Source organism: Drosophila obscura, unplaced genomic scaffold, assembly GCF_018151105.1.
Source record: "Drosophila obscura isolate BZ-5 IFL unplaced genomic scaffold, ASM1815110v1 contig_73, whole genome shotgun sequence".
Taxonomy (NCBI): domain Eukaryota; kingdom Metazoa; phylum Arthropoda; class Insecta; order Diptera; family Drosophilidae; genus Drosophila; species Drosophila obscura.
The window spans coordinates 2,166,016-2,189,407 of record NW_024542865.1 but is presented as its reverse complement, the minus strand read 5'-3'; the positions used below and the strand labels follow the sequence as shown (position 1 = coordinate 2,189,407).

General features: G+C 43.3%; 2 protein-coding genes across 2 annotated transcripts; one reads left to right on the top strand and one right to left on the bottom strand.

Moving 5' to 3' along the window:
* Positions 1 to 526: 526 nt before the first annotated feature.
* On the bottom strand, positions 527 to 23,302 carry LOC111064972. The gene is given in 18 exon segments (XM_022352893.2): positions 527 to 1,840; positions 1,842 to 1,904; positions 1,906 to 2,718; positions 5,662 to 5,794; positions 6,670 to 6,693; positions 7,667 to 7,725; positions 7,727 to 7,795; positions 7,865 to 7,969; positions 8,030 to 8,171; positions 8,258 to 8,782; positions 8,888 to 9,307; positions 9,388 to 9,565; positions 9,667 to 9,768; positions 9,853 to 9,957; positions 10,069 to 10,175; positions 10,319 to 10,413; positions 21,122 to 21,311; positions 23,109 to 23,302. Coding segments are annotated over 16 exon segments (4,014 nt in total). The 5' UTR covers positions 21,122 to 21,311; positions 23,109 to 23,302; the 3' UTR covers positions 527 to 766.
* LOC111064974 (galactose mutarotase) lies at positions 13,585 to 14,949 on the top strand. The gene has a single exon (XM_022352897.2). The coding sequence runs from the start codon at positions 13,656 to 13,658 to the stop codon at positions 14,826 to 14,828; it is 1,173 nt and encodes a 390-aa protein (XP_022208589.2). The 5' UTR covers positions 13,585 to 13,655; the 3' UTR covers positions 14,829 to 14,949.
* Positions 23,303 to 23,392: the final 90 nt, after the last annotated feature.

Genomic DNA, 23,392 nt, shown 5'->3' with positions numbered 1-23,392 from the left:
TTTTGCTACATCTGTCATCTACCTCTAACATGTTTATTCTACATCTGAAATGTAGATTCTACATCTGAATTGTAGATTCTACGTCTACTCTGCGAAAGGTCGCGCGCTGCATAGGGCAGAGTGTGAGCGAGCGAGAAAGAGAATAGTTAGCGTTAGCAGCGCTGGAGGAGGTGGGGGAAGCAACTGAAAATGAATTTCTTCATTCTGGCTATAATTATAATCCGATTTGATTTAGATTCGGCAATCTGGTAGATATGGTCATTCTGGTTAGCCTGCAGCAGATTTTAAAGTAAGCAAATAATTGTAAATCGAAAAATTGTACCCCCTGGATGTGGCTTGCAGGTGCACCGACAGGCTCTGATATTATTCCCATTAAGAGACTTTTGAGTCGGGTTTTGCATTTTTTTAAAACGTTTTATTAAAATTTGTCATCGCTTGTTGTTGTTGTTTTTTTCTCTCAATTTTGCCAGTTGGCTGCACAAAAAAATATATATATATATATATATATGTATATATGTATGTATGTATGTATTATTGCATTTATTCACTATTAAACGCCAGTGTTAACGCTAAATTTCCTTAGGTATTTGTTATGCAAAAATTGTTAGGTTGCTGTTGTTGTTTTTTGTTTTATTTGTTTGTTTTTTAAGTCAAGTCGCATTTGTTTTTGTTTGTTCGTAAAGCAAATTGCAATGAAATTGGTTGCATCGGCTGCCCTCTGCTAGGTAAGGTACTGTACTGCTTTCTTACTTACAACTTACAACTATTAAACATTACTTTCGTTATTTGTGGCAGCTTTCTTGGCCACGCCGCCTGCACCTCCGGCTCCAATGGCCACGCGAGTGCGCGAAAATTTACTAATGGACGTTGGGGACGAGGACGCAGCCGAGCCAAGGGCATCGATCCGTATGCTGGTGCCGGCCGGATACACGCAGCCCTTGCGCTTGCGTCCCGATGGAGAGCTATGATTGCTCCTATCACCGATTTGTACTAGAGTGGGCAGATCCTCGCTGCGCGTGAAAACAAACTCCTCCGAGGACAGACGCTTGCGGACTCTGCCGCCGACCACATCCGGCCGCTTGCCGCCATTGCTGAGCGGTGAGGGTGAGGCGGGTGCCACAATCGCCGGGGTCTCTATGCAGCCGCCACTGCCGCCGAGAACGGGAAAGTGCGACTCTAGCACGCCGGGACGCATGAGAATCTCATCCAGATGGAGTACGCCGTTCAGCTGATGCTGCTGGTGATGCTGATGCTGATGGTGATGGTGATGCCTGCCTGGTGTGACAAACTGATCCAGCGATGAGTTGGCGCTGTAGAAGCTCGTGTCAGTGGAGCCCAGTCCGAGTGGGCCGCTTGTTCCCCCTTCGCAGCACTGACCGTGATCGGATCGTGTGCAGCAGCCGCGCTGCGCGTCGCGACCACAGGGACAGTGCGGACACAGGCGCAGGCAGTGCTCTTCGACCAGGATGTCGCTGTCACTGAATGTGAGCTTCTTGGCTGCCGGTGCCGGACGCGCCGGTTCCTGATTGCCGTCCAGCTGATCGGCGGACTTGGAGCTGGCGCCGCACTTAACAGTCGCCGCTGGGGGCAGCTGCAGACGCTGCAGGCTGTGGGCCGAGGCGGACTCGAAGCTGTCGTCGCTGGAGTCCAGGCTGTGCGGCTGGTCGGGAAAGATGCGTGGGAATGTGACAAAGACGCGCCCCATACGCTTGTACTGGTCCATGTTGCGGGTATCCTCGGCACAGCCGGCCAGGTTCTCGCTGAATTTGGGCGCACGCCGCATCACCTTGGGCGTGTGCATCTGCGACTCGAATATGTCCTCGAGCGGCACCTTGGGACGCGCTGCTGGCGCCGACACCCATGTGCTGCAGATACCGCTCGATGCTGTTCGCCAGGCTGATTGGGCACACTGGTGCGGGACGAAACGCTGGATATTTCCGAGAGGGTCTCGGGACTGGCCAGTGGTGCCAGGCCATACCAATCGTCGTGAAGCAGATCCACGCCTGCATCGGAGGCCCGGCGCAGTGCCGGCACCTGGGCCAACGGCAGCGTTCGTGGCTTCCTTTCCGAATGCTGGCGACCCAGCAGCGAGGGCGGCGGCAGCGGCGGCGGTGTCAGTGCCATGTCAAAGGCCACCGCTTTGAGGCGTGGCACTGCCCGCTCGTTCTCTGCATTCACAATCACCGTGGCCGTCTCACTCATCAGCGATGGACTCCGGCGCATGGCCACCGTGGTGATGCTGTCATCCAGGGCGCTTGATATGTCGTACGGCGTTGTTGTGTTGTTGCTGATCTGGCTGCGTCCAAAGATGCTGCCCGCTATGGAAGAGGCCTTGCTGCCGCCACCGACAGCTGTGGATAGGATTCGCTGCTGCAGCTGCAGCTGCTCCTTGGCCGAGCCATTGGTGAAGGACGTCTCCAGGCAGAGCTTGTGCTGTGTTGTCGGCGTCAGCAGAAGGCAGTTGCTCAGGTTCGTGTAGGAACTTTGCGATGGACGCTTGCAGTGCAGTGTCTGCGTCTGCGTCTGCATCTGTGGCTGCTGCGAGATGGTCTGGCCCTGATCCGACTTCACTTCGGTCTCGTTCTGGTGGCCAATCAACTTGGGCGCCTCCCGATCCTGATCCTGATCCTGACCCTGATCATGGTCTTCATTGGATGTGGTGGAGAATGCATTCGAGGTCTGGCGTAGTGGTTTTCGTGGCCCACTCGTTGTTACAACCTAACGAGAAAAGAGAGTGTGTGGTGTGTGTGAGAGAGAGAAAGGGGAAGTGGAAAGGAGCAGCGAGAGATACCAGATGAGTGTATTGATATTAAATAAATGTCAGTCTTAAGTCTAAGTTTTTTTTTTCTTACTAAAATGAATTATCAATCCTGATTTATACAGCTGGTAGTTAAACATATACGCATATATATATGTGTGTGTGTGTATGCAGAAAACAGACAAGTATATGTGGATGTGTGGATAGGGGGATGCGTGTGTAGGTAAGTACAGTTGGACAGATGAGTGTGTTGTTGTACGAGTAGTAGGTGGAGCGAGCGAGCGAGCGAGAGAGCGAGAGAGACTGGTGCAGATGCAGATGCAGTGGCATAGCGAGTAAGTTACAAGTACAGTTACAACAAAATGTTTGATCGGACAGCCAAGCCTTGCATTGGTAATTGAAAATAAATAAGAATCTTGAGTGGTGTGTGTTGGGGGTGGCTTGGGGTTTAAAGTTGAAAGTACAGTTGACAAAAGAATCGATAGTAGTACAGTTTTGGGTGGTGAGGTGCTAGGTGCAGGACACAATATCGAGATTGGCTTTTCTTGTAAATAGTTACACATCGAAGTACAATTTATATTTAAAGAGAGAGTTTTACATAATTGATAGATTTTTCTTTTTTGTAGGTTAGGTTGAGAGCGGGATAGAAACATATATAGTATACATATGTATATACATATACATATATATATATATGTATGTATATATATATAGAGAGAGAGAGAGAGAGATAGCGAGAGACTTGTAATTCGGTTTTGGGGATATTTTAAGAATTTGTGGTTGGTTTAATTTTATACTTTTAACGAGAGCAAAATGGAAAAGTTTTTTCTTTTTTTAATGATAATTTTTTTGGTTTTTTTGAGTAGATTTTTAGAAGTACATAGAAGGCGGGCGGTTGTACCTGGTATCTGTATTTTGTGTTGTCGTAGTTGTAGTTGTAATTGTTGTTGTTGTTGTAGTTGTAGTTATTGTCGTGTTATCATTACGTTTACGAGCTGTACATGCCTTTACGGTACGATCTCTACAAGACACGACCTGTGCACATCATCGATTTTTTGGTTCATTTTGTTTTGGGCACATACAAAAATCAAAAGATATTTTGTTTATCGGTTATCGTTAATCGGTTCAATTGCATACATCGATGTCGATCACAAAAAGCAAACGAAAAAGCAAACATAATTAAGTTGATTTCATCGTTGAATACAGCAACAGTTCGTCTCAGATACAAGTAGATTTTACATATAATTAATACTCTGATACGATCCGATCAGCTAAGGGTAGGGGCGGGGCCGGGGGCGGGGGCGGGGGCAGGACAGGGCAGGACAGTCGGGGGCATACCTACAGCCTGTATCCACTACTCTCTCACATGTCAACTAGCTAGCGCACACATCATCTAGTGGGGTGAATGGCCTCATACCCAACTCAACAATACCGCAGATACATCGATGAGTGTATATTTTTGTATGCTGTTTTGGTTTTTGTTTCTCTTGGCCATTCAGAAGCTTTACAACAATTACAAACATTCCCATGCAGCAAATGTTTTTGTGGGTGTGTAGGTGTGGGTGTGGGTGTGTGGTTCAGTGGATATGGCATACAGTGTGGTGAAAAGCATAATGAAAGATTGACAACTTAATTAACTTACCAAATCAAGTACAAAAGAAATAAATCAATTTAAATAAATCATTAGACAATTAAATCTAGCATCAATTACTATTTATTTATTGTGCTCCTTTTTTGTTTTTGTGTTCTTCCAGCAGATAACGAAAAACTGTAAACTAAAATCAATTTATAATCCGCCAAATAATCCATAAATAGGTTAGGGCCACTTTCCGTTTATCTTCAAAGTGTAGCGAGTCAGAAGTAGCGAGTGCACTCCATTCCCAATTAAAATAAAATAAATATTTTTAATACAAATTTGTGTGTATATTCGTCATAAAAGAACAATTTAAACAAACAAATAAACATCGAATGAGATAAAGAAACACGAAATGCAAATTACATTTGTTTGAACTTAAGAGATAAATGGAGAAAATGTACATAATAGTGTACTATAACTTGGGATGGGGATTAATTCCATTGGCAATGCCTTGGCCTTGGCCAGGGCCACCCCCTCAACCATCGATAAATGCATAAATATAATAGATAATGGATGGGATTCAAGGGTTCAAGTGATTTGTTTGGTTTTGGCTAAGTAATCTGGCTTCTCCTCCTTCAATTGCCTGGACATATGTGTATATACTTGCAGTATCAAAAAGGAACAACAAACAATAAGTTCTTAACTCTAACGACAAACAAATATCAATAAATGAATACAAAATAATTGAAGTGTTGAACAAAATTCACACAAATTAAAAGCGATAAGCGGCCGGCCTTACAACTAGATAGCATTATTTGCTATTTTTTTGTTTTTTTTTTGAATTGAATTGAACATACATATAGAGATAGGCATTAAATAGATATGTTTGTGTGTGTGTTTGTCATGATATACGCGTATGTATGTGGGCCGAAGTGTTCGTTTGGCTTGTTTTTAAAGTGTTTTTTTTTTTTCGTTGTTGTTGTTGTTGTGGTTTTTCTTGGGTGGTTCAGTGATGGGCGACGCTGGCAACGAACGCTTTTCGACCTTAAACACTAGACTAATACAAACAAAAAACAAAATAAATACAATACAATAGTCGAACTAACTAACTAGATCGGTGCTTCTGTACTATATATGTATATACTAGAGGCTCTAGAGAGGCTATGGGACAACACGACGACGGGAAGGTGGTGGGGTAGTATGTAGTATTTCATTCCTCGTAACGTGGGAAGGGAGGGGGAACTGGCATTGTGATCCATCCGAATCAACTGGCTGTTGAATAGCTGTGCACGGAGGAGTTGCGCTCATCGTCGAACTCCGAAATTACCTTCTTGAGTGCAGCCAGAATCTTGTCGGGCATATGATCCTGCAGCATTACCGGTGATATGAGAACCTCATCGAAATCGGTTGAATCGGCCCAAATGGCCTGGTAGACGGGCTCTCGACTCTTTAGCACATTTCTGTAATATATTTCAAGCACATCATTAATACAGCAAATCCAGTTATACATATATAGTATCTGTATAGTGGGTATATAGTATATGTATATTTGAATAATAATAATATGTGGCTATGGCTAAATTCAGTCAACTATTCTATTATAGAGAGAGAGAGAGTTAAATTAGAACTTGATGCTGGGGCTCGTTGGCATGCACTTTGGGGTATTGGGTGGGTGGAGGGGGGGGGAATATTAATGTATGTATAAGATACAAGTAGAAGCGAAAAGTATTTTTCCAGACTAAGCCAAGCTGGGAGAGAGAGAGAGAGAGATATACAGAGAGAGAGAGACACTTAGTATAGAGACAATTTCTAAGGAGCAAGGGCAAGAGTAAGGAACGATGCATGCATCGATTAACAGTTGCTTTCATTCATGCACTAAAGAACACAAAAGATGACTAGAAGATCTCTGAAGATGGTACGGGGTGGAATTCCCCACTAAATTCAACAACGAAAATACTAGACAGAGAGTGAAGTTCTATGTATGTTTGTACGGTAGATATGTGTGTGTGTGTGGGTGGGTGTGCGGCTGAAACGAGAGCGAGCACGAGCAAGAGTGGCATAGACATATACAGAAAGAGATAAGGAAATAGATTGATAGATAGCTAGAGAGAGAGAGAGAGAGGAAAAGAGAGACAAGTTACTGCAGTGCACTGCTCAAGCTCTTCTTTCGTTTTCTGTTCGTTGGTTGTTGGTTGCTTGGGTGCGTGTGGAAGGGGATGCCTAGGATGCATTTTGGTATCTATGGAATTTTGTAGATGCATGTGGCATGTGGCATGTGGCATGTGTGTATGTGTGTGTGTATGTGTGTGTGTATGTGGTGTTATTGTGTGCCTACCTCCAACCACTGTCGTATTTTTGCCTGAAAAATATGGAGTATTTTTTGTAAATTATTCTCTAGTTGATCCTTTTTTGTTTTCATTTGTTTTTAATTTTGTTATATTTTTTGGGGGTGACGGGAGTGAGTTGTATAAAGTTTAAAAAACACAAAAAGAAAAACAACTAAAACTTAACCAAATGAGACTCTTTTGGCGGTGCGTCAGGGTCGCATAACTGGGAGCAACAAGTTTCAGTCAAACTCCTTTGCCCACCTATCATCCATGGCATGGAGCACACAGAGAGCATATCCCGAGAGACTAGAGAGAGTACAGGCAGCCTGGTCGCACTGAATAAGAGATCCTATAGCACAAAGACAGTCAGAGGATTGGTAGCAGTGAACCTCTACACCTCTCTGTAGCATGTACAAATAATAGTTCCAGCTAGCTTCACACATTTCAGATGGTTCCAGAAGAGTGTCTAATAATTATTATATTTATATATTTATCTCTAATATTATCCATCTACTATATGTACATATGTCCAGCCTGCTGCTCTGGCTATGACTACATATTTATTGTAATCTATCAAGCTTATGCTTTTCTATGCCATTTCTTGAAACGTAGAAGATTCAGATTAAACTTTCGTTTCACATGATTTACGAGCAGCGAGCAGGGATTGGTGACTCACAGATCGCGGCTTGAGCGATGAGCGATAGCCTTGAAGTGCGGCGATAAGCCCGATGCCGTTTCATGCGCCCCATTATCGCACAACAATTAGCGTAGTGGCGCAATGGGGGGCTTGACGGGACATTCCAGAAGCGGATGACAAATTAAAATGCATCAAAAACGAAACGGAAACAAAAGTACCAAAAACATAACAAGGGGGGCGGGGGCAGGGCATAAGATCGGTTCAGTTCGGCTGTCCGCATTTAAAAGTTAGCAAATTTTGGGGGGCCATTATCAACAGACTTTCTACAGCGCCAAAACAAAACAGCAGCAGCAGCTGGTGATACTTACTCGTCGGGCTTGGGATGATGTCGCACTATGTGGATGATTCGACCGGGCGGATATAAGGGGCTGATGGAGTGTTAAAGCTATTGAGCTATCCGTCGGATGGGCACTGGTCGAACGGGCCGTTCCACGCTCCTGTTAAGCAAAAATTGACCCAAATTGGATAATTCAATTCTGTTCGGGGAATTCAATGGGGGTTTTTACCTCCTGATACTGATTGATGTGCGTATCCTGGCCGGACATGTTCACCACGGACGTGGGCTCTGGTCCGCAGCCACAGCAAATGACCGAGCAGGAAATGGTTTTCCACTGTGAAAACAAAAAAATGCTTAAAACTAAGTTCAGAGACAGAGATAATAGCAGTCGTACCTTGGGGTCCACACTACGCTGAATGGCATTGATGAGATCCGCGCGCATTGCTTCCATTTGATTGAGCCCGATGCGCGGCACCACATCCTTTCCAAGCACCACCGAAGTGATGAACGATTTCGAGTACTCAACGGCAGGCATGCTGAAAGATAGGCACACACAACAATTGTTGAAGCAACCCAAAGCCAACCGAAAGAAAAAGCATTTTCATGTTCCCAATTGCAATACCTGAGCAATCCCCCAGGCGGTGAGTAGCTAAAACACTGCAGTGTCGGGTGCTCCGGCTTGAGGAGTATCGCCAGAATGGCGGCCGTGCCAGCGCCCAGCGAATGGCCCACCAGCACCAGATCGAAGGTGTGCGTCTGCCGCTCAGCGTTACGCTGCAGTGCCCGCTCAATGAGATTCTCCTCGAGCAGTTTGTTCCGTATGTAAATGGCCGCCTGGACCATACCCTTGTGACCCAGCCAGTCGTCGCGCGGCGGCTGCAGCGGCAACACCTCCGCCTCGGCATTCAGATCGGTGAGTATATCCTTCATGCTCAGTGTGCCCCGAATGCTAATCACAATCGAGCGCTGTGTATAGTCGACGGCCACAAAGAACGGCGTCTCGCCCACATCCACATGGTAGGTGGCGTACACAATGTCGATGTCGCCCAGCTGGAGGGTTTTCTTCAGTGCGGCATAGTTGCACAGGCAGCAGTTGTCCTGTATGACAGCCGTGTCATCGCTACTGCCACAACAGCAGCCAAAGCATCTAAAAAAAAAAAAACAGAGAGAGAGATCAGAGAGAGATATACTCAATAAGGGGCGCTCAGCTGAAAGAGGAGTCTCCAGAGCTTCCAGTGAACAATGAACTCACTTCAGTTCGGGCAATAGATGCCACATATTGGTGCGATTGATGATGACGTACATGGGCCAGCCGTAGGCGCCCTGGGCAAAGTACATATAGTGTATGACCGTCTGGAAGAAGTCATAGTTTTTGGCATCGTTGAGTGCTAGGAACTGTGTGCGCTCCGTGATGGGTACACCGCTTAGGAACTCGTAGGTGCCGTTCTTTCGCTGCCTGACAACCGCCTCGCGCTCCAATCGCTGGAACTTTCGCAACAGCACCAGTCCGGCCACCACATCCGACGGCACCACATCCAGCTCGCGAAAGAAGTCGCTCAATAGGCGGGCAATGTCCGTAAACGAATTACGATTGCGCTCCGATGAGCCCATGCAGCAGAAGAGCAAGCGACAGCGATGATCCCAGCTATCCTGATAGGCGCGTATCACTTTTCTGTTAATCGAGAATCGAGCATAATGGATATAGATAGATAGATAGATATGTATGTGTGTATAATCCATCCATTCACTCACCTCTGTCGCCAGTTGCGGTTCATGCTGTTGCTGCGCTTGTAGTTGAAACGGGACTCTGTTTCGCGCATCGAACGCTGGTACTTCTTCATCTTTACCCACGAACGGCCGGCGGCATCGAAGGTGCACCAAATGGTGATCAATGTGATCAGGACCAGTGCCCAATTGCAAATGATGATGGCTGAGCAGAAAACATAAATAATAATTTAATCAGTACAAATTTGCCATAAACAGCCACAGAATGTGCTACAAAAGCAGCAGCAGAGAGAGAGAGAGACTCACCCACAAAGACCTTTTTGGGATCATCAATTGGCGATGTGGCATAATATTGGCCCAGCCAAACCGAACCGACCGTCAGCCAGGCGATATCAAATAATATCACCACTAAAAAAAAAAAGAAAAACGAATATCGTAATATAAAAAAATTATCCATGTATAATTATAATTATGTTCCTGGCGCATACTTACAACTCTTGAGATATATCCATATATTGATAGAATTACGCGCCTCGGCATCCAGAATGCTGCCACGCATCGAGATCACACAGATGCCTATTTCTACGCATATTGAAACTGCAACCAAGAAAACAAACAAAGCAAAGCAAAACAAAACAAAACAAAAAGTACAAATTACAATACCAGCTCCAGCGATAATGGAAAATGTTGTTTGCTTTGAATACTTACAAAATAGTATTAACAAGTAGCCTATTAGATGATAGAACAATAGTTTTATGCTTAAAATTCGTGTATTATAATCAAATATAACCAACGAGACGCTAACAATCACAAAACTGTCACATTAACAGGCAACGACGAAAAGGAATTGGAATAAAATAAAATAATTAAAGAGAAAAATAGAGAGGGAGAGAGAGAGAGAGATATATATAAGTGATATCTAGGTAGATCTGGGCAGTGTGCATATTTGTATGCGTACCATATAAAATGTATCGTCAAGAGAAATGCTCCAGGCACCACGAGATCATCGGAGCCGACAGACCAGCGACGTCTGAAGACCACAAGTCCAGGCATCTGCAAATACAAAAAAACAAACAAAAATGACTGAGCATATGTAACATATGTAAAGAGTTTGTAACATCAAATCGATGGTTAAGAAAAAGGCTATATAGAAAATAAATAAATAAATAAATAAGACACTTGGACACACAATTGATTGGAAATTAACAGCAAACATAAAGGACACGACACATATAAGACAGAATTATGCAGATCAAATATAGACCGATTTGTGACACCGAAATATATAGATATTAAAAATATATTAATTTAATCACGGTGAAAAAAATGGTTTCAAATCAAAGAGAAAGATATTCATCCAAAACGTTAGAAGAGAAGGTAGAAAAGAGAAGGTTTTTCTTGGAAACCTTTCAATCTGTAGTTTAGGGCTAAATCTATGGTTAATGGTTATTTACTTGGTCTAGTGCCAAAATTTAAGGCACTAGTCACAAAAATATGCACAAACCGAAACAGATCTTGGATGGGGGGGATAGCTTTCATCGCCCCTCTAAAAACTGACGCACACACATGTGCATTATTATTATTTATAAATTGTGGATTATAATTAAGTTTCCTGTCTATTGACTCGTAATCTCTAAACACATAACTCACGCAACATTGAGCTGTCGTTTTGGGCAGTGGCGGCCACTGCTTTTAGTTATGACAGTCGCAAGGCGGGGCGGGGTGGGGTGGGGTGGTGGGAACCTCCTTGAAGTCACAAATGCAGCCCTAGGAATGTTTCAATGTTCCAATCAAATGGAATGCATGCACCATGCAAAGGCAAATGCAAAGCGCAATGATGGAGAGCTTAAGGTCCCCCCAGCCGTTTTATTGAATGTAAAGCAAAGCATAATCGACAGTGGCAAAGCAAGGGCAGAGCGGGGCAACGGGAAATAGCATGTGTTCGACATTCGCATTCCCCCTGCGGGCCGGCCATTAAGGAAAATAGTTACCATATACTCGTACTCGTACTCGTACATATGTACATAAATATATGTATCTGTGGCTAATGATGCCATTGAGGGCATCAGATTATCGTGTGTAAGCAGCGTTTAATTTTTTTTTTTTTGTGAATCACACCAAAGTGAATATATAAACACACACAAAAAAAAAAAAAAGCATTCAATATGTGGGGATATATTTTCACATGTTTCCGTTTGCCATTGCAATGTTTATAGATTCAGCGGTAAGAGCCCTCCCAGCTCTCGAGCTCTCTCTCCCTCTCGTACTCTCTTTCTCTGCTTTAATGAACACTCAGCCCGCCACAAGACCTCGTATAAACAATAAACAATAAACAAGAATGTAATCTGCGGCTATTGATGAATTCGACTACGCAGCTCGATATCAATACCACTAAACGATAAGTCCAAAAATAGTACAATTTGCACATGACTTTCCTCCATAAAAACCAAAAAAAAAAAAACAAAAAAAAAAAAAAACCAAAAAAAAAAATCAAATTCATGCTTATAATTTTTCTGTGTCTGAACCAGCAAACTTACGATAGTCTATGACGAAGCACACACAAAGAATTCTTCATAGATTCAAGAAAACGGCACCAAAATAAACAAATTAACAAGAAAACTAAACTGCAAGTGATTGGAACCAGCACCAAGCAAAGCCATTATCTTTCTTTAGAGTAAACTCAGCAGCTCCGCCTCAAGGAAAGAGGCGGCAGGCGGCAGGCGGCTGCTTTAATGCATTTTCCTTTCGAATTCACTTTTCCTATCTGATTGGAAGCAGTTTTTGTGCAGGCCCAAGCGGCTGAGCATGCCTGGGCTAAATATCAAAGGCGAATCAACTAAAAGTTCGAAAGGCCATAAAAACCATTGGCATTGGCCTTCGATATGAACTTTGCCCCCCCCAACGAACAATGAACGGGAGCTTGGGAGCATGGGAGCATGGGAGCATGATTTTGCATTCATTTTGCACTCCGTTTGCCGTGTGGCCAATGAGCCATGATATGGGCAGGCCCCCATTCAGAGAGGCAGGTGCAAAAGGTGAAGCAATTTTCTCTATTGAAAAGAAAATCCAACCATTAGACGGCCATCAGAGGCAGGCATTGTCCAGTCCAAAAGCGAAGCAGCTGCTGGCCAGCGAAATCTTTAAGTTCGAATTTAAAGGGAATTCCCCAAGGAGAAAATTACATCCCACAATAAATTATTATTTATTCTTTGATTTGAGTTTCGTATCAATAAATATCACAATAAGTGGGCAGCTCGAAGAACATTATGGGTAGTACTCAAAAAGGGTATATTTCCTACAGGGAATTTTTTTACATTTCCTTAAACATTCGCGGCACCAAAGCTTAAGCCAGATTGAGAACTCATATGCCCACAAAATATTCAAATATTCTACCAATAATAAATATATGTATAAGCGATGTAATTGCCATAATACTTAAATGATATTATCAAGGCCCGCTGATTGCCTGAATAATTATGCCCCGAAAAGTCCACAAAGTTTTATTGTGCCATTTAGCTCTTTTTGTTGTTATTTTTGTTTTGATTGTGCCTGTGGCGCGCACTCGTCGTTTACTCATAAATCAAAAATACATAGATCCCCCCCTCCCCCAACGCTTCTTATTTAAGGGACCTGGCGATTAGATAGCTCCACTCCACTGCGATGCAAGTCCACTTCCAATTGTAGTACAAACAGGTGGCATGCACTCAACAAATTGCTGCAGAGATACGACAGCGCGGGAATCCGTGTGGCAGGCAGCACACAAAACCCCTGCCTGGATGGGTGCCATAAACATCTATAGATTGCACGATAGACAATTCAATTACAATGATTCATTCATTTAATCAATCATTCGTTTATTCATTGTAATGGTAGTACGGAATTACGTTCAATTTGCAGGGGCAAACGAACTCTGCCACGGAATGACCGATACGAGAAATTGCCTATGCCTCTCAAGAAATTATTCTTTGATTTTAGTTCTCAGGTTCTCCACAACAAGTAAACCTTTAAGAACGTTTCCATATCCAATGGAAGCATTTTAAATTATTTTTTGAAATGGCATTTCATTTGAGATTTTCCTCAGAGTTTCCACTCCCATTCGCTTATGGGAAATTTATACAGCAAATCTGCGCATAGCTGTTACTTCTCAATTGTCATAGCTTGTCATAGCCTGAGAACTTTCATTCAAAATATAAAACGTAACTTCCCCAAAAATTAAACTCAACTAAAAATTAGAATTTAAAAAATTAAAAGTTTAAATTGAAAAAGTTTCCAATAAAAAAAAAAAACCATAAATCATGGTTCAAGTTGTGGAGGACATTTTTGGCATTGCCACAAATCCGTTTACGAAAAAAGCTCAAGTGATCCGCCGCTACACCATGACGAACTCGAATCACATGTCCGTGGGCATCATCACATTGGGGGCCACCATACAGAATATTCGGGTGCCCGATGCCTACCACGAGACGGCGGATGTGGTCCTGGGCTTCGACGATATCGCTGGCTATCTCAAGCATCAGGATTTGAAGTTTGGCTGCACTTTGGGCCGTGTGGCCGGGCTGGTCAGCAATGGTGAGTTCATTTTGGACGAGCATCGTGTGATTGTTTCGAAAAATCTCGATCAGAGGCATCACATCGACGGTGGTTTGATCGGCTTTGATAAAGTCATCTGGGATTTGCATTTGATGCGGCCGGATGGGATAACACTGAGCCATGTCTCGAAGGCGGGACACGAGGGCTTTCCCGGCCGCCTAGCCGTCATGATTCACTTCACCATCGACGACGAGAGTCGCCTGTTCATTCGCATCGAGGCCAAATCGGATAAGACCACGCCCGTCGACATTTGCAATCACACATACTTCAATCTGGCGGGCCACAAGGCCGGCGTTGAGGGCCTCTTCGAGCATCGATTCTACATGGAAAGCAAGGAGACAATCGAAACGACCACCACCGATAATCTGCTGCCCACGGGCCGCTGCAAGTCCGTCAATAACTCGGTGTATGACATCCGCCTGCCCGTCTTTATGGGCGATCGTGTGCGCCAGTTCAAGGATATGCCCGTGCCCGGCTATCACGTGAGCTATGCCTTGTCCAAGGAGGCCACGAATCTGGACACACGATACCTGGGACGCTTCCTGCACAGTCCGACTGGACGCTACATGGATATCTACAGCAATCAGCCGGCAATGCACTTCTCCACGGCCAATCGGTTTCCCAAGTCGTCGCACGGCGAGGATCCCATTATGGGTAAGAAGTGCACACGATATTGGCAGCACAGCGGCTATGTGCTGCAGTTTATGGGCTTTCCCGATGCCTTAAATCAGACAATGTTCCCCACCATCATCATTCTGCCGGGTGAGAACTATTTCAATGAGACCATCTATCAGTTCTGTGTGAAAGAGCCATGGCAGTGCTGTGCCACACCGGAGGAGCTCGCGGCCATGGACGAGGATATGGTTAAGAATTCATAAAGAGAACTCAGTGGATGTAGTAGAAATCACAAAGAACATTCCCTAAATTATTATTATTATTATTATATTTTTAAAAATAGTTTTTCTTCAATTATGTGCTTAAAACAATTAAATTCTTGAATTTGTGCTGACCAAAAAAAAAAGAAGGAAGTGCCCAAGAAAATTGCAGTTTTTCTTCTGCCCCCTTGGGGTTAATTGCACTTGCAACCTACCCCCTACCCCCTCATCTGCCACCACTCTTCTCTAGTTATTTACTTCTCTCTTTAGCAAAGGTTTTCCGGCATTTGCGTGACTAGCCTTGCCCACAAAATACAAAAAATATATATATGTATACATATTTATACATGTACATATGTATATAATAAAAATGACGACGTTTTGGCGGTTTATTAGAGGGTGTCAAGCCAGCAGAACGGATAGAGGGGGGCGGGTCGTGTGCCCTGTGTGTAGGTATGATAAAAATGTGGAGCCTGCGCTTTGAGAAAGGTAAACAACACACACAAAGTACATATATAAAGTCCCCACTGTGGGCGGAGTAGGCAACGATTTGGCCAACGAGCAGCTAATGTGTATTCATCCCCCCCCCTTGGCCCTTGTAATGGTGCACACGGGCATGGGGCAGATGGGCTATTATATGACACACTAAACACTGTATTTACTTGGCTTTTAAGCCGATTAAAACCTGTCCATAATTATGCATATATACATAAACAATTTGATTCGCTGTGCAAAAAATGTTCCCATAAGTGAGCGGCCACCATAACAGAGAGCATTCGCCACGAGCCTGAAAGACTCTTCGTGGAAGAAAGAACCAATCAATATCACCACCAGCCACAAAGAGCATTCGCGTCGCAAAGGAAGAACCAACCATCATTATTCGCAAACAGGAAATTCCTATCAGTTTTGTCGTACCTTCAGCTATTCGAATTTATACATTTAACGTTGAACCACAGCCTAGATCTATCATAGACAGCCTGTCATTAGCAGACAGCAGATTGACACACAAAGAGGAGACAGGAGAAGCCGCCTTCCACTCTCCACTTTCAAGTGCTTTTGTTATTGAGGATTGGCATATGGAATAGGCTCAGAATCAGAAACAAAATCAAACAAACCAGTTAAGCCCCCAACAAAGTTGTGTCGCACACACACACACACACACACACACACGCACACGCACATATGTATGTATGGGCAGCGTCGTATATCCTTTTGTCTCTATTGGGGGAGCATGGGAGCCTTGTGGTTGTCTTTCGCTGCGCGTCATAAAAACAATGTCATCAGGAGAGAAGAAGGAAGACGGCGGCCATCGTGCTAACTATAAAGGCCAATGCCATGCCGCCACCACCAGGCAACAGGAAAAGCAGGAAGGAAGAGCGACTGCAGGAGAGAGGCAAGGCAAAAGTAGCGTGGCGCAAAGAAATACGTTGCGGCAGGCAAAACAAAAAAAAAAAAGTTTTTATGGCAACGGATGACATACCATTTTAATGGTAAACGATGATGATGATGGCCGCATTGAGGATGAAGATGAAGCTTTCAGAGTGGAACAGGATCAGCGCCAGCCATAAAACAAACTCCACTTGATGATACATTAGATACATCGATTTAGATTAAATTAGATTTTATTTATGGCATTTTAGAATAGTTGATTTTAAAAGATTTATAAATCTAAGATGCTCTTTCCTGGTTAATTGATTCGAAAAAGTGGCCAAAAGTGCTAAAAGATATGAATATAATGCTTAAGCGAGTGCTGCAAACCAAAGCATCTATTGTTTGCCCTTTTTAGAGACAAAGATTAGCCCCGTTTTGGTTCATTAAAAATGGATTTGAGGTTCTTCATATTTGAAGAAGGTGAAAAGGTTTTATTGGAGGTTGCCTTCCTAGAGGACGCAGCATCATCACGCGCGTCATGCGGCAGTGTCCCTCGTTCATTTGGGTTAGGGTTATGGTTCCTGCCTAGGATTCTTCCACTTGTACATGTTCCGACTGTACTTTAACTGTTCTGTTATTCGCTTATAAAATAATGGTACTGCAATATGTCAAGGCTACTCTTAAAATCCCCAATTGGAGGAGGGAGAGGGAGAAGCTTTTTTTTTTTCTTTTTCGGTACAGTTACAGCAACAGAAAATCTAGTAAGTGCTTTTTTCTTGTTTTCCTTCTCTTTTGATGGAAGGGAGAACGGAACGGGGGGGAAAAGGCGAAAAGGATAAATGTTTGCTCATTTGACATTTTTAACCAATTTTGGAGTGGCCTTTTGGGGAGTGAGAGAGCTTCTACTCCCACACTCGTTGCCATTCCATTCCATTCCTTTCTCTTTTCGTTTGCATTTTTAATTTCTTTGGCCGCCTTTTTTGTTGTTGTTGTTGTTGTAGTTGTTTGTTTCTGTATCGCATTTTGGTATTTATTACATCTAATGGAATGTGGCACAGCACAAAATCTCTTGGCCGCACGTAATGGGAATGGAGCACAACAGGGCAAAAGAGGGATACAATAGGAAAGTGCCGGAAAACCAGAGGAAATGTGTATGCAAGGAATGTTGCTTACATTTTATTTCCTTTTTTAGCTGGGAGCAAAGCACAAGAAATAAAGTTTTGTCCATGCAGCAGGATCAGAACTTTACTAATTTCCTCATAACTTCCAAACCATTCATTGATCGGATGCGGTTTTGGGTGACAAAAGTTTGTAGAAAACAAAATAAGGAAGAAGTTTTCAGAAAGGATTCGGGAACTATTTTTAAGCTTTAAACAGTATATTGCTGGTCAGGAAATGTTTAAAACTATTTTAAAAATTTATAAAATTTATTTTTGTTTTTTCTGTTTTTATTTTGTGAATTTCTCAATCGATCTTCAAGTCTTTCCTTTAGTAAGCAGTGCAGTAAGCAGTTCAACCTTAAAGCAGTGTTAGATTCTGTAGGGCTGTTTCTACTCGCATTTGAATGAACTAATGTTAATGCATGTAAATCCAATCAGTCGGTAAATGTTCCGTTAAATATCATACGCATGCAAGTACAGGTGTGACGACAACACTCTCCAAACAACGAGAGTGTTTGCCGGCTGCATTAGGCAATGAAAGCACAATGGCAAAAACAAAGCAAAGGGAGAAGGGAGAAGGAAGAAGGAAGGAGCGTGGAGAGTGGATAACAGCAGAAGAGTGGTGGTGGAGTGGAGTGAGCTTGCGTGCGTGCGTACGTGCGTGCGTTGGTGCTTTACGTGTGCATGAAGCATGGATGTGTTCATTGTGAGTGTGTGTGTGGGCGGGCATAAACATAGAAGGCATCAACAAAAACAAATAAGAAGCAACACCCATACATACAAACGCCCGAGAACAATTGCAAAGCTTCTTAAAGCTGCTAGGAAAAGAGAAGCGAGAAAATGAGAATGAGAATGAAAAGAAGCCTTTGGCATGTTCCGCTATGCTGTGGCCCATTGTTATAATGTGCAAGTACCCTCTCTGGCTGCAAGATTATGATGATTTTGAGCAAGTGTTTGGAACTTTCTACTAAGAGACTTAATCAACAAAGGGTATCAAATGTTTCGGTCATCGTGGCTAGTGCTCGCTTCTTGTTGTAATTCCTACAGCTTACAGGAACAGTGGCGATGAAGAGACACGGTAAAGAGAGTTTGAACCGAAAGAGAAAGAGAGAGAGAGAGAGAGAGCGACAGACGTGTGAAGTAGTACCGCATTTTCTGTTCTTTTTTCTTTCTTTCATTTCATTCTCTTTCTCTGCAGATTTTCATCAACCAACAACAGGCCGCCCAGCAGGCAGTAAGAATGCTCCAAATTTCAAGTGCCTGCAAAAAATATGCAATACAAAAAACTGACAACAAATACACGCACACACGTGGAGTGAGAGGATGGGGCGGGCGAGGAAGAAAGAGTGAGAATGGGTGGGCGGCCGGGTGAGTGGTAAGGCAGGCGCGTGAGGTTAGGATGGTGGTGAGTTTTCCTAAGTTTCACAATCCCCAACACACACCCACCCCTCCACATTCTTGGCCCCACCCCATCAACTAAAAGAGAACACGCGTGGAATGGCAGAAGAGACAACACGAAAAAACATACAAAAACGCAAACAAAATCAAGGTATACTGAAGTAGAAGGTAATGCCCCCATTTTACAACCAAATTCTGGCAGGTAAAATACATCCATTTGAAACTGTAAATTATGTAGGCTTTTACACTCGCTCTCTCGCATTGCACCTTACCCTTCTGGTTAAACATGCCTTGGGACAATAGCAAACCAAAACAGAAGCAGCGCAGCCAGCAGCAACGATTTTCATTCCTGCACAAACAAAATCCGCTAAAACTCGCCGATGGTCCTCGCCACAGGCGGGTGCGATGCGGTGGTTTCTGTCATGGCAGGGAGGATGGGGCGGTGGGTGTGTAAGTGAGATTGGAGATGGCGGGTTGGACGTCGACAGCCATGTCGCGTCGCCTGGCGGCAACTTTGACATTTGCATGTGTACTATGCGTGTGTGTGTGTGTGTAAGGGAATCTGCCAATATACACACACACACAAGCACACAGGCAGCATCAGCATCAGCATCCTCTTTAGCCAAATAGAAAATCCTTCAAAGTTTCTGCCTTTTTGGACAGATGTCCCTTGACATTTTCTCTTGCGCCTCTCCAACATATAGCTGGGGGGATGCGAGGGTCCTGTGTGATCAGATCTTAGTATATTGTGTGTCCGTTCAAGAGTGTCATCTCTCTTTTTGTTTTAGTACAGCCAGACGCAGGGAAAAACTAGTGGAAACTTTGCTACAGGTTGTAACATTGAATCAAGGCCATTTGCATTATTCTTTGAGATTATTTATTTATAACTGATTAACTACTTTGTAGAGCAACAGAGAGAGAGAGAGAGAGAGAGAGAGATGGGTATAAATAACAACGACTTCCAAAGAGATCACAAAATAAAAAAAAAAATTAACTTTATCTTTAGCTTACGGTCTTGAAAGCACACTTGCTTCGAATTATCACTGCATTGGGCTACTCTGAGAAAACGCTTTCTTCTTTCCAGCTTCATACAGAACATACCATGGGTATTCTAAGCACACGTTTCCCCTCCTCTCGACGGCTGGCTGTGTGTTGTCCCCAAATATAACTAACCCCCGAAAGTGCTTGAGTCTGGGCTTTGGACCACGGGCGTTTTTTGCCATGATGGAAAACGGGCATGGAAAGGAAAGCAGCGAAAGCAAGAATGCCTGGACATGGACACTGCCACTGTGTGCTCATACAACAGTTTCCTCTCCCGTGGTGCTGACGTTCGTTCCCAACCTCCAGATGGCTGGGAACGACCCTCGTTCTGCTATCCAGACATCCCAGCCATCAGGCAGGCGGCGGCCATCCCCCATTTGCCACCCACCTTACCTACTTTTCAACGATTGCCGCTGCCGCTGCCGCTACCGGCGCCAACCAGAGCGCATCAGCAGAAATTTGTCTATTTTTATCACTTTTTGTTCAATTTTCGTGTGTTTTTTTTTTTAATTCTACCCTCCTACCTCTGCCCGGCTACCATTGCTGTTGCCTTTGCTGTCGCTTCTTGTTATTTGCTTTGCTTCTTAGGCGTCATTCGCATTTTTTTTCTGCTTTCTCATTTCGCTAAACGTTAATTTTCATTTCAATTTGCAAAATCATTCACACGTTGGCACACGTTTTTGTGGAGAGTTTAAAATTAAATATTGGGGATGACTTTTCCAGCATTTCAGTTCGAGAAAACTGAATTAAATTTAGGGGTTGATCTTTAAAAGTGGGAAAGTGGGATTGTTAATCCTACTGATAAAATGGCGCGGTGACATGCAAAATACCAGATAATTGAGCGAACTTATAGATGAAATTTAAAGCCACAATTTTAAAAATTAATTTAAAAAAAGCTTCCCAAAAGAACTCCTGATAGTCAAGGGTCTTCCAAAGTTGCATTAACCAAAGTTGATATATGTATAATTCCATTTATGAGAATTTTGTCCATTATGTTGTTGGTCGTCTGTGACGCTGTGAATAATGTTCTATCGTTGATCTCGCCTATATTTCTGTGCTGCCAGCCTGGCTGTGACCGCTCTGCTGCGATGCGATGCGCTGCTGCTGCTGTCCAAACTTTGAACTACATTTTAATTTCAATTTTGTGCTGTTTTCATTACATTTTTGGCTGTGCTGTGTCCACAATTTGGCAAAATTACAAACTAAACAGTAAAAGTATACAGTGTAAAGTGTATAAAAGTGTGTGTGAAAGAGAACACACAGTAAATATGTATATATGGGTATATGGAATATGAGATTCTTATATGATTTGGAATGAACACTTACCGCAATTTTGTTGCCAGCGCGACCGCTGGCTGCAGTCCGACGTCGACGCCGCTGCTCAGCTTACTTCACCGGCGCCGTTGACAGAGTTGCCAACTTTATGTTTGGTTTACGGTTTTCACTTATTCTGCTGATGCTTTTGCTCTTCAATGCACTGCTTCTTTTTTTGCTTGATTTTTTTCTGTTGGTTGCACTTTAAAAAATAAATGTTGAAACGTTAAAAAAAAACGCACTTGTATTGGGAGAGCTTTACAAAGCTTCACGCTTGGTTTCATTAGCATTTTTGTTGTTTATGGTTAAATCTTTTGTGGGTTTTACAAACACTTTCTCGCACAACAGACAGAGAGATAGAGGGAGAGATAGAGAGAGAGAGAGAGAGCGGCCATGGATGGCCGATGCTCATTGTATTAGTGTAACCAATTTAGCCTTTTTTTTCGCCAATATTTGGCAGTTTTCTGTACATTTGAATAAGTAATTTATAGTTTTGCTATTTATAGCCCTTAAAGACCTTTGCACAACCTGAAAGCTATTAAAAAGTTTATTAGTGAATAGTATTTGCGTGTCTCAAAAATTACTTAGAACGATATGCATACACAGTCGTTCCATAAGTTGTTCATCCACTCTCAAAAAAACCAATTTATTGCAAAGCAATTTTAAACACTTTTAAAAGCCACCAAGGCTGTTGCCTTTTCTAGTTCTCGCTTTTGTTGAGATGAAATTTAAAGTAAAATTCCAAAATTTCATGGTTTATTATTGTGGGTCAATTCTTATTTACTACTAGTCTATTATATGTTCTAGTTTATCTGCTGAACTGATTTTTCGTCACTTTGGGAAAATATCCTTTGGAATTTTCCTATGTATATTTGAAATCACTTTCTCCTCCTTCTCTCTGCTTCTTCACACAGTTTCTTAATAAAAACCTTAAGAATACGAAACAGTTCCTTCTCTTAAGTCATGGAAGAAATTGATATTATTTTGGTATAGTATTTGTTAATTATTTCGCTGATTAAATGTGATCGTTTTATTTTTGGTCTTTAGTTTTTGGCTTTTTATGGAAATTTCATGACAGCACTGTGCTGCTGTTGGCGCGGTGCCTGCTGCCGGTTTGTACCGTTATGCCTGAAGTTTCACTGCGTATTGGCGCTGGGGCTTCTGCTGTGGCGCGGCTGCATTTAATGAGTCTGAACTTTCACGCCGCTGCAGCAGAAGCAGAAGGCAGCGTCGATGCCTCGCAACCAGTGTTGCCAATTCAGCTATTTTCCCCACTAAATCTAGCAATTTTTAATTTGCATGTGGGATATATTGTAAAATAGCGGCAAGCGGGAAATATAGCTATATTCAAGATCGAGTTTTATACCATCGCTAACGAGGTATTTCACAATTTATGATCGATCGCGAATGTAAGGAAATTCCTAAGATATATACAAGACACCACATTCAAAGATTGGCTGGCTTTAGATGGGAAATTCTTTTGCAATTATTGTAAATCTAGCATTAATGCAAAACTTAGCGATTTACACGTTACCTTACTCTAACATTTTCTTTTAGCTACCATCAAAATTTTCAGGCTATTTATAGCTTTTCCAAGGCTAATATAGCTTTTTTATGACCCGAGGAGTTGGCAACACCTCTCGCAACAAGACGCGACAGCTCTGCCGGCCTTGTCGGCTAATTACCGGTGACCGGTAATGCAGGAGCCTGCGTCGCAGTTATAGCTGCGCGTGGGCGTCGGATGCGGCACGTTCGCGTAACCCTAATCCCGCTCCGGTGGATTATGTTGCCCCCAAAGGCCATGTGCTCTAGTGCGGATACGGATCGATATGGCCGCCGCAGCAGCACCGCACCGCTCTGGCTTTCTCAGTCACTCTCTCTCTCTCTCTCTCCCTCTAGCATCATTCTCCCAATCAGATATTCTTATTGGAATCACACAGGCACGCATCGACATCCAACTACATTGGGAGAGGGGTGGGGTGGGGTACACTTTCATTACCATTCAATTGTTTGCTCTTGGACGGAGGACGAGTAGTAGGAGTAGGAGCAGGTGATGACCTCGAAACATCATTCGAATGCAGTTATTTTACAGTTTCTCTTGCGAATCTACTAGTTGGTATTTTGGGTGTCTACACAGAAAGCAATCAACACCACCGCACCAACACCAATAACACTGCCAGCAGCAGCATCACCATCACCATCACCGCACCAACCCCGCCGAAACATCGTTAGTCCATCAGCATCCAAAGAAATTCGAATTGTCTGCCCGCCGTTGACGCCGGC